Genomic DNA, 13,396 nt, shown 5'->3' with positions numbered 1-13,396 from the left:
GGAGAAGCACTTAAGTGTCTGTGAAATGCTGCTTCTACAGAACGCACCAGGAAAAAGACCACAAACCATGCGTGAAGGTAAATATTTAGGAAATAAGGCAAGTGACATTAGACATTTAAAAGTTACGTTTCACTGTAACAAGCACGTAAAACAGGATTTATTCTTGTTATTATTATTATTATTATTATTATTATTATTATTATTATGTAGACTTTGCTAACACAGGTAATAAGCAAAGTCTCAGTGCACATGGGTGACTGCTGCCATATTGGATGATGACAGGAGGAGATCTCATTAAAAATGCATGAATTCAGGGCTAGTCATGCTTTAAATGTCATTCCTGCCAGCGAGAAAAGCCACTGTACATATCGCTGTGTGTTATAGTAAGTAAAATGTTTTCATGATGGTTTTTATGTGTGCGCCCAGTCGCAGCAGGTTAATAAAGCAGAGCCATCTGCAATAATACAGGTCTTTTTCACATCAATTTCCTGTGACTGGGACATTTTAAAATCTCTCTATATGTGTGTGTGGTAAAACCCTTCACAAAGTACATTTTTGACATTTGCTATATTTTTATAGGGCCATTTAAAGATTTGAAAACGACGTCCGCTGTGATCTGATGTGCCTGATGTGTACTTCTGATCACTTCTGTCTGCTCTGATGATATGATGGTGCAGGAGCATCGCAGACGTTTTGACACCTGATTACGAACTGAATCTATTAGGCTTACGAACGTTTGACTGTCACATAGAGATCAAATGACTTGGTCAAAGCCTGACATTTGATATGTGAGGAAAAAAAAGACACTTAATCTAGTAAGGATTTTCACATCTTTACCTAGACTGACTGCATTTACCAGTGAGTTTTAAACTGGCTCCTTACCCAACATGATCGTTGCAGGCAGAAAACCAAGGCAAGCGCAGAAATAAAAACATTTCCATGTCATTTTGTTGAAATATTTATTGTGCCTTTTTAAAGTTGAGATGTCAAGCTATATTCATTTCATTCAGCCGCAGTGCCATTTGACTGGATTTTGCAGACCACGACACATTCACGGTATATAGTACGTGTGTTTGATGTCGAGGATTTAAAGGAAGTACTGCAAATAGTAAATATCTGATTGCTGCTGGATAAATAACTTTAATAAATTCACGTGTTATCTGCGTCTACAGTTGTATAAAATTTAGACAGATTCGACATCCTACAGCAAAGTGTTTTCCTAATAGAAAAGGTTCAACTTGAAAGAACACTGAATAATCCAATAAACCCCTAAATAACCCTCAGTTCATTTTTCCAGAGTGTAGCAAACAATGTAAATTAAACAGCAAGTGCTTTTCTTCTTTTAGTGGTTCGGGAAGTTTCCCTGATGTTAACTTTACTGACCACATAAAGAAAATCAAAGATGCCTTCTACACTGAAAATCTGTTTGTAAGGGTGTATGAAAGTTAGCTTGTGTGTTTTTGCAAGGTATTGTACCAAGTAAATAGGGAAGTGTGGGGTATGGAGCTGGTATTAAATAAGTGTTGGTGAATCACTACACTGACAAGATCCCTGTGCTAGAACATTTAGCTATTGATATACTTCAGCAACCAAAATAGAAACCATCTAGGTATCCTAAGACCAAATAAACAAAAAGGCAGGGTTTTTTTGTCCATGTTTCAGCATGAATGTGCTAATATTTACATTTTTTGACATTTCTTTTTCCAAAAGTAGTTACAGCTATGTTGCTTTTTAAAGCTTTGAGCAAGGTTTTGCAAGATTTTACATAACAGGCACACCACATCAGATTCAGGACCTGTCACAGCCTGGGATTGTGCTACATTTTTTAAAAAATTATACAAGCATGAGCCTAATAAATAAACAAGCAGTCATAGAGCCAGCCATATGTCATGTCCTCACTTAACAGCTGCTTGAAACTGACTTTGTTAAAAAGGCAACAATTTCAAGTGCAGATATTTTAGCAGATGAGCTGTTAAAGTAAAAAAAAAAAAAAAAAAAAAAAAAACCACAACAACAATACATTGCGTTTACTGTAAGCCCACAGAAACATGTCCATTTCAGTGACTCCTGAGGACAGCATAAACACAGCACGTCTAGCACACATGGCTTCCACACGAGCACCAATGTAATTAAAGTCCTCATTCTGTCCCGCTATTGTATCATTACTGTCTGTAAGCCACTTAAATGTGATTACTTATTACTCACCAGATACTAAGTATAGCCTTGGTGGAGCAGTGTGGAGATAACAGGCAGCTGAAGATGTACCGCCTCGTTCTGAAAAGCAGAGTCTTAGGAGCATAATCTAGCACTCAGCAAATTACATACGAGTGCTGATTTACAGGCCAGGCGACAGCGATGCCAAATGCCAATCACAGAATAACTAGATTTTTGTGGTGGTGGGGGGGATATTTGTCAGTTTGAATTCAGTTCAGTGTATTTGCTTTGAAAATAAGCTTTTGGGAATAAATAAAAAGCAAGTTTTCTAAAACACACACACACACAATGCAGAGGTGAACTGAATCAAATCGTTTGGCATCATGCAATTTGTTCTGACTGAACAAGTTGCTCTTTAACGCACTACTGGCTGAAGAAGGTCCTTTCCACAGTGCAAGCAGCTCTTTTTACTCACTGATTTGTGCCTCAGAGGTCCTCTCAAGGCCGCATAGCTAAATCCTATTGAAGGGGTTATAAAGCCCTCGAGGCGGACACTGAGCAAGTGCAAAAGACACTATAGAGGAGAGTGCTGTCTCATCAGAGGGGCCTGGAGGGTGATTTAGGGACATACATGAATCACAGCTTCTGGCTTTCTTTGCCTTGGGGGTGAAGAGCACAAGCCTGTGGCATTGCAATGTAGGAATTGTATTTGGGCTACTGTTCATGATGGAGATACAACTGAATGGACATGAATTCACTTTAAAAAAATAAAAATAAAATAAAAATCATAAGGATTGAGGTCGAAACATCAAGGGAATTTTTTTCTGGCATTTTGAAATGCACAATTTTCTAATTTCCATGCATTTCAACACTGAATAAATAAATGAACATGCAGTTTGCCACCTAATGATTTCTCATGATGGCAGCAAACAGAAGCTCAGGAAGGAATGCTCCATATCCAGCATGATGCAACCCTGCAGAAAGGCACAGTATTAACTCATTCTATTCCATGCTTCCAGCTATATGACTATAAAGATTAACCCTTACACCACATACTGTACACTTTTTCAAAATTGTTTGGGAGAAAATGTCCGGTTTGGTCATAGATGCTACAGACAAAATTGATTTGCATCAGCTGATCAATTAGACCAAGTAAAAAAAAAAAAAACATAGGAAAATAAAGATAATAAAACCAACCAATTTTCATTACATGTTTGCATTTTAATTCTTTTGCAATTAAAAAAATAAAAATAAATGTTTCTGTTTGACATTTCTGAAAATTAAAGATATACCATATCGTAATCATACCATACAGATTTAATAAGGTAAAATCTTATATCGTATACTCTGGTGTTGTATTTCTCACACATATTAAATGGCATGTAAGTAAAATATTTAGAATATTAGCTTTATATTTTGCCATAAAAGTCTGAGCCCTGTCATTCTAAAGGTATTGAGTTTCCAAATTGGATATAAAAGTGCAATATGGGTAGTCCAGATATTAATAGTCAATAAACAATATCTATCTTCACCTGAACATTCATTTAACTGTCCTCTCGGCCAATCAGGTGGCAGCAGTGCATTAAGTAAATCCATACAGCACAAGAGGATCAGTTAAACATAAGAATATGGGGAAATGTGTGTGCTTGGAGGCTTTGATCATGGCATGGTGATGATGCCAGATAGGTTAGACTGAAACTGCTGATCTCTAGATATCTTTATGCATCTGAGGCTACTGTGGAAGTAGGCTAATCACAAGAAAGCAGTTTAGAAAAAGACCAAGTGATATTTTATCTACAACCAACCACAGTGCTCACTGTCCACTGTATATTGCATTCCGAGATGCTTTTCAGATCACCATGGCTATAAAATTACAGCAGTCTTCCTGTCAGCTCGAACTGTCCTTCCCATTCAATAACAAGGCATTTCCACTCGCAGAACTGCTTCTCACTGGATGTGTTTTTTTTTTTCCTTGGCAACATTTTGTGATTGGACAACCCCTGGAGATCAACAATTTCTGAAATGCTCAAACCAGCACAGCGCAGCCTGGCACCTACAACTGTGAGGATTAATTAACTAAGATGCCTGAGATTTGCCCCATTCTGATGCTTGACATAAACATTAACTAAAGCTCTTGAGCTGTATCTGGATGATTTTATGCATTCTACTGCAGTTGGTCCTACTAAAGTGGACAGTAAGTGTATGTTGATGGGATGTTTGGAGAAGGGTTGTGCTTCACTTTAGCAACTATCATAATTCCATTTTTCTTTAAAAAACGATTTACTTACTTTTTTTTTTACAGAGCACCAGTGCAGCCATCTTCTTCCTCAGGAAATTTCCTCTGGTCATGTGACATGGCCCTACTACACTGGAAACCATGTTCAAGAGCATCTCCTATCCTACAGAACTTATATCAAACTGTAAAGATAAACATCTACACAAGAAGCACCGCCAATGCTGTGGGTTTTTTTTTTTCATGTGAATGGTGAAAAATCATTTATTCAGTGCCATGTAAAAATGATAAAGCACATAATAGGTACAAAAAGGATGTGAGTTCCACAGGGCCATATTTATATCACCAGCTCTACAGCAGAGTTAGCATATGAGCTTTCACACAGACGTATTATAAAAGCACGTCATTTCATAAATTACACTCTGTACCGAACGTACACGTCTAATTCTCAGAAAGCAGCGACTGAATGAGTTTCCCACTCAGTGGTGTATGACTGCAGTTTGAAATTACTGGTACTGGGTTTCTATTAAAAACACCTTTAACACCTTTACTGTTTTCTGAAATATACTGGAGACTGTTTTTTTTTTTTCCATTTTCTGTATAAGTGGTCTGGAATGAACAAAAACAATAACAGAAAGTTCATCAAGTCCATATTAATTTTCCACTGATCATTTTTTTTTCTATATCATTTTGATCTCATAATCTACATAACAAGAATCAGGGGCTAAATACTGAAATATTTAAGTGATCACAAAACTAGTGTTTTGTGGTCGGGGTTTATGAAAAGACTATTTCTGTTTTACACTTTCTCCTGTTTATACAGAAAACAAATCCAGGAAAAAGTGCAAGCTAAAACAGAATAAAACAGTATTCTAGGTTTCAAATTCATCGTGTAGGGTTTCTGTTTTGTTTTTAGCACAAAATAAATATTTACTCTCTTTGTAAAATCTAAAACGGTTTTAGACATGTCTGCCCCTTAATTTTCACAAATCCTTGCATGAAAATGGAAGCAATAGACGGAAACAACGTTACACAAAAATATGTAGCTAAAACTGGCTAAATATACCACTTAAGACACTTTTTTTTTTTTATAAAGAAACATAAAAACCAACAGGAACAACAAACATTTCATATACAATTTTATATGGAAAATACAACTGAAAACCCTGCCTCTCTGCATTTCCTGTCCTCTCTGGTTCAAACCCCTCCTGGAAAATATGTGCCAATGCCGGGAGACAGCGCCAACAGCCTGTCTTGTTGGCATTATAAAAGGAACCAGAGGACAGTGGGCGGCCTCTCTGCGATGCAGACCCAGTCCCTGTCATTTTAATTTCTTTTTGTTGTTTTTTTTTTTCTCTTTATACACAGGGTGGAAAATTGGAAAAAAAAAAATTCTGCCCAGACAGTTAACCTAATGTGGTCTGCACTCTATAGGACTGATGGATCATTTACTTCTTAGACTGCGTGATATAGCTGTTCTCGATACACAGCACTATGAAGCTGTTAGAGCAGCTGCTGGGTTTCTGCTGTAGGAGCTGGCCAGCCTGCAGAGATGAGGCCAGACCCATCACGGCGTGATCTGACGTCCTCCACGTCTCGCAGTAGTTATCCATTTGACGGTGACCCTTCCCACTGGAGCCATGCCAGATCATCTTCTCTGGCCTAGAGCATACACAGGAGGAGAAATATTGTACTACAGAATGAAATAAAACATGTGATGCCACATGCAGTGTCAAGAAAGGAAGGGGGTGGGGGGTGGGTGGGGGGGGGTTGGATGGAGAGTAATTTTGTCCTGTGTGAAGGTGATTCAGGTGTCATTACAGAACAGAAATGCTTAGGCATCAGTTTTGGTACTCTGTATGTGGCCTGGGGGGAAAGTTTCTATTTTAAAATCTCCCACTGCTGTAGTGACAAATCAGAGGCAATGGCCTTATAGTAATCTAAAGCATTAGTTTAATACACCATGATCGGTGGTGTACAGTGAAATCCTGACACTGAATAAGATCCGTTTTATCAGACGTTAAATCAATGCAACCAGACTGCATTATAACTAACTACACAAAAATAAGTACAAACACAGTGAAAGAAATCAAATGAACAGTGAGTAAAGTCAAAATTGTCCGTCTTACCAAATGCTATCCCTGAGGATATCCCTGCCATCAAAGGAATATAAGGGTATGTTGGTTTTCATCCTGCCCTCTGAATCACTGAACAGCGATTCCCAGCTGCTGAACAGCACTTGGTCCTGTGGAGAATAACATCAGCACAACATTGACCCATGACCAAGCACAGGGGAAGCCAAATGGCTCAGTTCACTGCTTTCCCTCGCTAACAAACCCGATTCAGCAACTGAAATTAGCTGATGAGGCCAGAGAGAGAAAACACTAAAGAGCACCAGGACTGCGGGTAAAAATCTCTAATGAAAAAATGGATTCTATTAGCCAATAAAAAAAAACAAAACAAGAAAAATAAAATGAATACTAGAATTGATCTGTTAAACATTTTGGCACCAGGTTCCTTTCATTGGTTTAGAGAGGAAAGAGGAGTAATACTGTACATGAGTGCTCCTTGTAAATATAAATCAGAACTGAATTCATTTTTGTTGTGATTAATTAAAAGTGATGGTTTAATTAGGCACCACTCGTTTATAAACAGACATGAGTAGGGTAAAGAGGACACGTACCTTCAGGTTGACAATAGGCAGTGTGTTTCTGTCAGATTTGCGAACGATGCTGTAGAGATCCTGCAGTTTGGAGGACAGGAAAGCCCTGAATGTTCCCTTCAGGCCTGCAGCACGTGCCTGCTGGAAGCACAGGAAGTCTGCGCCACGGATGCCCCTCATGTTCCCCACCTGAGGGCTGTTCAGGGCGATCAGATGCAGCTGTTCACACAGAGAAACCACATGGCATTATACACAAGCAGCTCCAGCCAAAACAGAATTAAAGACACATTTACTGCATTTATTATTAAGGACGCAGGACCACAGAAGTCAGAAAAAGCTAAAGGGTTTGATATGTATACTGTATTTGGTATATATAGTATTATACATTATATATATTGGCACCATAAGCTTGTGGACACCTAAACGTTGCGTCACAAACAATTTACAGGATGTCTCTATATGCTGTAGCAGTAAGATTTCCTTCACCGTAATGAAGGGGTCCAACTCAAATCGAGGTCCATGAAGACATGGTTTGCCAAGACACTTTTGGAGCACTGACTTTTTTTATACCTCTCCAAAGAGAGGCTAGTTTGGAAATGATTGCTTATAGCTATATCATGTTTTATTCCTTAAATATTTCTATAATTATGTATTATAATATTTTATTATTATAGAATATACTGTATATAGATTAATCTGGCATTAATAGTTTGCCTCAAAAGGCCCATATTTGTTACTAAAATAAGTAAATAAATTTCAAGTTACTGTATGTGGTTGTAGGCTTACCCCTGGTCCAGATGTGTGTACATGGCCCTCAGGCTGATGGACGGGTATGCTGGGTCTGTGGATTGGAGTGATGGGGTACCTCTCTGGAGGTACAGGGATGTGATGATCAGGACGGGGTGGATATCTGCTGTCCGGCTGAGGTGGGTACCTGATGTCTGGGTGAGAGGAGTAGTGTGTGTTGTAGTGTGGATCAGTGCCTGGCTGAGGATGCTCACTATTGGGGTTCTCCGGCTGCCGGACTGCAGTGTCAACAGGGGAGTAAACTTCTGCTCCGTTATTTGCAGAGTGGCTGGGAGGGTAGTGTACTACTGGGGGAGGCTGTACTGCCGCCACCTCATTGTTCTGTAAATAGAGCGTACAACAGTAATATGTGTCACTGAAAGCTGAACAGTTCCTTCCCAGCTCTACTATTTAAGCAGTACGCCATTTAAGCTGTGCTCCTTTTTTATGCAGTTGCTTGAGTAACAGCCAAAGGCTACAGTTATTTAGATATAAATCTACTTACTGAATCTCTGTAGAAGGAGTTATGATCCCCAAGCTGGAAGAAAGCAGAATTTTATATTCAGAATGGTGAAAGAAATGCTGCTTTGTTTGTATACAGATGAATGTATTGTGCTCCTTACCATGACTTTTCTGACACCATTGCGCACTCTGACATAGAGATCACTTGTGTCCAGTAGGTAGAAGAGAGCACCCTCTGGTTGTCTCTGTGCTGTTGCAAGCATTAGCTCAAATGTTCTCAGTACTGTCACCTATAAAATAAAACAGAGCAAAGTTTTATTATTATTATTATTATTATTATTATTATTATTATTATTATTATTATAGTATTTTACCCAAACTGAAAGCAGATCAGCTGTAGGTATTACATACAGGTTAGACACATTGCTGTTGAGTTTTTTTCAGACCTAAACTCAGTATGAGATCTTAAAAAAATATATCTTATAAAATCTTATATTGCAATCTCCTGAGAATCTGAGAGTTAGTGTGCAATTTTACTTACTCCAGCGCTCTGGCCTGGTGGACCAGGAGGACCAGGAGGGCCAGGAATGCTGATTGCTGAATAAAAAAAATCATGAAAAACATCAGTCTTCCCAATAAAAAAATACAACAGACTCAAGCTTAAACTGAGAATTGATTTTAGAGTACTTCTTTTTCTCTTGGACTTACAAGGTCTGTGAGCACCAGGCAATGAGGGTAAACCAGGTGGCCCAGGAGGTCCTGGTGGTCCGGGGTGTCCTGGACGACCTTCATAACCAATACCAGAAGGTCCTGGTGGACCCTCTGGACCAGGTGGCCCTCTGATAGAATCTCCTTTAGGACCCTGCAATGGACATTAAAAGTAAAGTTTGGACTACATAGAGTTGGATCAAGTTTTTCAAAATATCAGTGTATCCTTAGGTCTTAATAGTTTTCTACTGAGCTGAATCACAGGTGCTAGTTAGTGGGTTAGGTTACCCAAAATCTCAGGGACAGATGTATGTACATCAAGAGGCGTACCACAAAACACAACGTGCTGCAGGCACAAGATAATGCTCGCTGTGCATCTGGAATTAATGTTTAAGTTAGTAAAGCTGTGCTTGGAGCCTATTAAATGCACTCTGCGTGAGACCTAAATTGTAGTGTAAAAGCTGGTGTAACATCAACCACCAAAATGCTCAGAAGTTCAGTAAGAAAGATAATGGGCTCTTTTTAAATAAAATGTACCAGATAACAACTCCTTTGTCTGTATAAGTAAACATTTTGGGAGGCATTAATATGGTTGATATGGCTTTAATTACTAATTGGTTTTAATGAAGGCTGCTCTGTAGAGAACAGGCTTTAACGAAAAGTGTGCAATTAAACTCTATTGATTTTGCCTTATGGTCGACTGAGGTTTCTACAAAATGTCACAAATGTCCCACTTAATGTGTTGAACGTCTTTATTGGACATGAGGAAATTGATCTGTGCGTTCTTGTCATATAAAGGTCTGTGTGTGTGTGAATTCATGAAGAGCATAAATATGAATAAAAGCCACCAGATGATCCACCCATGACACAGAAGCTTACAAAATACCACCTCTTTGAAGCACTTGGAGGTGAGTAAAAGAAATAAAACTATACACGATCAACCATAACATTAAATCATGTACAGTAGGTCCCCCTTGTGATGGTAAAACAGCTCTGACCTGTTCAGGCATGGACTACACAAGGTCTCTGAAGGTGCGATGTGGTATCTGGCACCAAGATGTTCAGCAGATCCTTTAAGTCCTGTAGGTTTTGTGGTGGAGCCCTCAGGCATCTGACTTGCTTGTCCAGCACATCCCACAAACGCTTAATCATACTGAGACCTGGGGAATTTTGAGGTTTGAACTTTTGAGTCATGTTCCTTAGTGTATGCTCCTACTGAAAGAGGCCACTGCCATTCAGTTACCATGACAGGGTGTAGTTGGTCTGCAACAATGTTTAGGTAGGTGGTACATGCCAAAGTAACACGCACATGAATGTAGAACCCAAGGTTTCCCACCAGAACATTGCCCAAAGCATCACAATGCCTCTGCTGGCTTGCCTTCTTCTCATAGTGCATCCCGGTGTCTCGATGCACACGCTCCCAGCTCTCCACATGACGTGAAACAGATTCTTGCTTCCAGGAGATTCAAGTACTAAATGTTTACTTTTTGCCTATTATATCCCATCCCTTGACAGGTGCCATTGTAATGAAATAATCAGTGTTATTCACGTCATCTGTCAGTGGCTTTAATGTTATGGCTGATCAGTGTACGTTTCCTAACTGGCTACAGGGAAACATCTGGGATTGGCCATCTATCATGTAAGTCAAATTACTTCCTTCTGTGAAAGTAGGACATTTCAGCATCGTATTATCACAATGCATAATGCTTTTCTTATATATTATACGCATGAAAAGAAATGCGGTAAAGCACAGATGTCTTCAAAAATAATGAAATCAAATGTTTCTACATAAAAAAATAGTATAAAGAGCAGAAAACAGTTATAAATTAAACAGTCAATATTCAGTGTGTGCTTAAAAAGTATTCTCATTATTATTATTATTATTATTATTATTATTATGTTAACTTATACTAAGCATCTTGGTGAATCTACCACAGTTTTTATAGACTTATTTGCTTCTGATTTAAGCTTGCGAAACCCAGAAGTATTCATTATGTATTTTGTCTGAAAAGTGGTCTCTTACATAACATGCTGCTTTCTTTACTGACATACAAACATTTTTTTTCTTTGTCTCTTGGAAAAATAAAATATTTTATACTGATTATATATATATATATATATATATATATATATATATATATATATATATATATATATTATATTTTGTACTTATTCACTAGTGCAGAAGTCAGTAGACCAAAATTTGTTCTCTCAAAAAAATAAACATGACCTTTCCACTGCAGTGGTGTATGTAGATTCTACACAACATGCTTTTGCACAAATAGCATAAGCCATATGTCCCAGCCTGCAATGTGTGGTATAAATCAGGGAGTGCACAGTTTATAGCATCAGTTAGTGTTAAATTGAGTGTTGAAATGGGCAGAACAAGTGACCTGAGTGCCTTTGAATGTAGCATGAACATAGGGAACTAGCTTCATTGACAAAAAAAAAACAAAACATCGCAACAAGTGAAAACATCTAAAAACAAGTATTGTCCAGTATTATAAGATTATAATTACCCAAATATATGTTTATATGACGGCATATATTTAACAATTATATTTAATAATATATTAAATATTAAACATTTCAGACTTGTTCTATAAGCAGATAATTAAAATAAGATACATATATATATATATATATATATATATATATATATATATATATATATATATATATATATATATATATACATCTATCTATCTATCTATCTATCTATCTATATATATATATATATATATATATATATATATATATATATAGATATAGATATAGATATATGTATATATTTAAAGAATGTGCTGACTCTAGCATCTTTAAAACAGTTGTTTCCCTGGACAGCTTTGAAGGGTTTACGAAGAATGGTGTAAAAAGCAAAACTCTCCCAGCAAATCCTACAAATCCTGTGGCTGAAAACAGACTGTAAGCATACAGTGTCATAGGCAAATTCCATTACGGGCCGTCCTGTTTGGTGTCAGACGTAAAGCTCAGTGGTGGCAGTATGAAGGTGTGGGGAATGTGGAGCAGATATAAGCCCCCTGATACGCAAAGTTCAATTCATAATTTAACTTCTGTGTAGCTTACAGTTTGACACTGGGACGTCCTCTCCAATTTACACAGTTAAAGCATCCACCATTTTGTCAAATTCACACTCAGGTGTATTAAAGGAGGCACAACAAACAACAACTCAGTGTACAGTATATGTTTCCCAAACCCTCCCCACTAGGTCTTACAGGAGGTCCTGGTGGTCCTTGCACACTTCCGTAGTGAGAACCGTAGTGTCCGCCCGGCTCGCCCTTCTCTCCTTTCAGTCCGGGGTCTCCACGCTCACCCTTCAGCTCGCTCTGCAAACATATACAGCACAAAGACACAGATCTAAGCACACACCTTCTCCATTATGATATGGATCTGTTCCGCATATATTCTCCATTAAAAAGTAACTGACCTTCAGCGTGAAAACGTCAAAGTTCCCTACAGAAGGACATACAAAAAGAAAATAACATGTAAACAATGTAAATATAAATAACTTTAAGGTTAATAACAGTTAAAAATTTCAAGGTGATGTTTTTGTTCTTTTCCAAAATTGATTCATGAATGTCATTTTTATACCACTAAACATATATCTTAGAATCTATGTACTAAAACATTGCTTATATAATATAGAAAGCGAGTGATACCTGGTGTCCCAGGAATACCGGGGAGCCCACGATCTCCCTTCTCTCCTTTCATACCTAGAAAAAAAACAACATTTACATAATGTCACTTCATCAAAAGGAAGGAAGTCAAATGAAAACCTGAGAATGAGACAGCACTTATGGATTTAAGGATTAATGACTATAGCCTCTGGAAGCAATATATCTGATCCACATAGTGTGTACTATTCCAGTATCATGAGCTAAAGAACTGAATGGAAATACCTGCTTTGAAAATGGCAAGTGTTAACAATAAAGGAAATAAATAGGCATCCAACTAAACAGGCCAACTTACTGGCATTGACTTCCTTGTAATTTAGCAGAACGCCTACCTAGTGGACTGTGTGTAAACAAAATAAAATTATTGCAAATATGCTAAACAACTCACCTGGATACACTCTTCCAGAGTCTTCATGTCTCTAAAATAAAGCACAAATAGGAGATAGAAGCCTTACTGCTTATGCTTTGAAAATCCAGATAATCAATTTGTTCAGCAGTGCAACATTTACACATGAATTATAAACTGCTTTTCTAATACTAATAAAAAACAAACACATACCCCAAATCTGTCTAAATCTGCAGGGTATACTGATCGTCCTGGTGGACCTGGTGGACCTGGAGGACCTGGAGGACCCTTAAAAGATGAAAAATATAAGCAGTTCAGAAAAGATTCCATACACACATGTACATGCACAT

At 37.9% G+C, this 13,396-nt stretch overlaps 1 protein-coding gene across 5 annotated transcripts in view; it reads right to left on the bottom strand.

The window, feature by feature from the left end:
* Positions 1–5,717: 5,717 nt before the first annotated feature.
* Positions 5,718–13,396, bottom strand: part of col18a1a (collagen type XVIII alpha 1 chain a) — a 79,693-nt gene continuing 72,014 nt past the window's right edge. For all 5 annotated transcript variants that reach the window (XM_058391467.1, XM_058391465.1, XM_058391466.1 and 2 more), the window contains 13 exons: positions 13,260–13,334; positions 13,089–13,119; positions 12,686–12,739; positions 12,454–12,479; positions 12,242–12,352; positions 9,006–9,159; positions 8,839–8,894; positions 8,459–8,587; positions 8,341–8,373; positions 7,836–8,177; positions 7,071–7,268; positions 6,517–6,632; positions 5,718–6,049 (listed from right to left, as the gene is read on the bottom strand). In XM_058391467.1, the coding sequence (XP_058247450.1) occupies positions 5,836–6,049; positions 6,517–6,632; positions 7,071–7,268; positions 7,836–8,177; positions 8,341–8,373; positions 8,459–8,587; positions 8,839–8,894; positions 9,006–9,159; positions 12,242–12,352; positions 12,454–12,479; positions 12,686–12,739; positions 13,089–13,119; positions 13,260–13,334 (1,539 nt within the window). In that variant the 3' untranslated portion in view covers positions 5,718–5,835. The remainder of the gene's footprint in view (positions 6,050–6,516; positions 6,633–7,070; positions 7,269–7,835; positions 8,178–8,340; positions 8,374–8,458; positions 8,588–8,838; positions 8,895–9,005; positions 9,160–12,241; positions 12,353–12,453; positions 12,480–12,685; positions 12,740–13,088; positions 13,120–13,259; positions 13,335–13,396) is intronic.

Source organism: Hemibagrus wyckioides, linkage group LG06, assembly GCF_019097595.1.
Source record: "Hemibagrus wyckioides isolate EC202008001 linkage group LG06, SWU_Hwy_1.0, whole genome shotgun sequence".
Classification (NCBI taxonomy): domain Eukaryota; kingdom Metazoa; phylum Chordata; class Actinopteri; order Siluriformes; family Bagridae; genus Hemibagrus; species Hemibagrus wyckioides.
The sequence above is the reverse complement of the archived record's forward strand: the minus strand, read 5'-3'. Positions and strand labels throughout refer to the sequence as shown.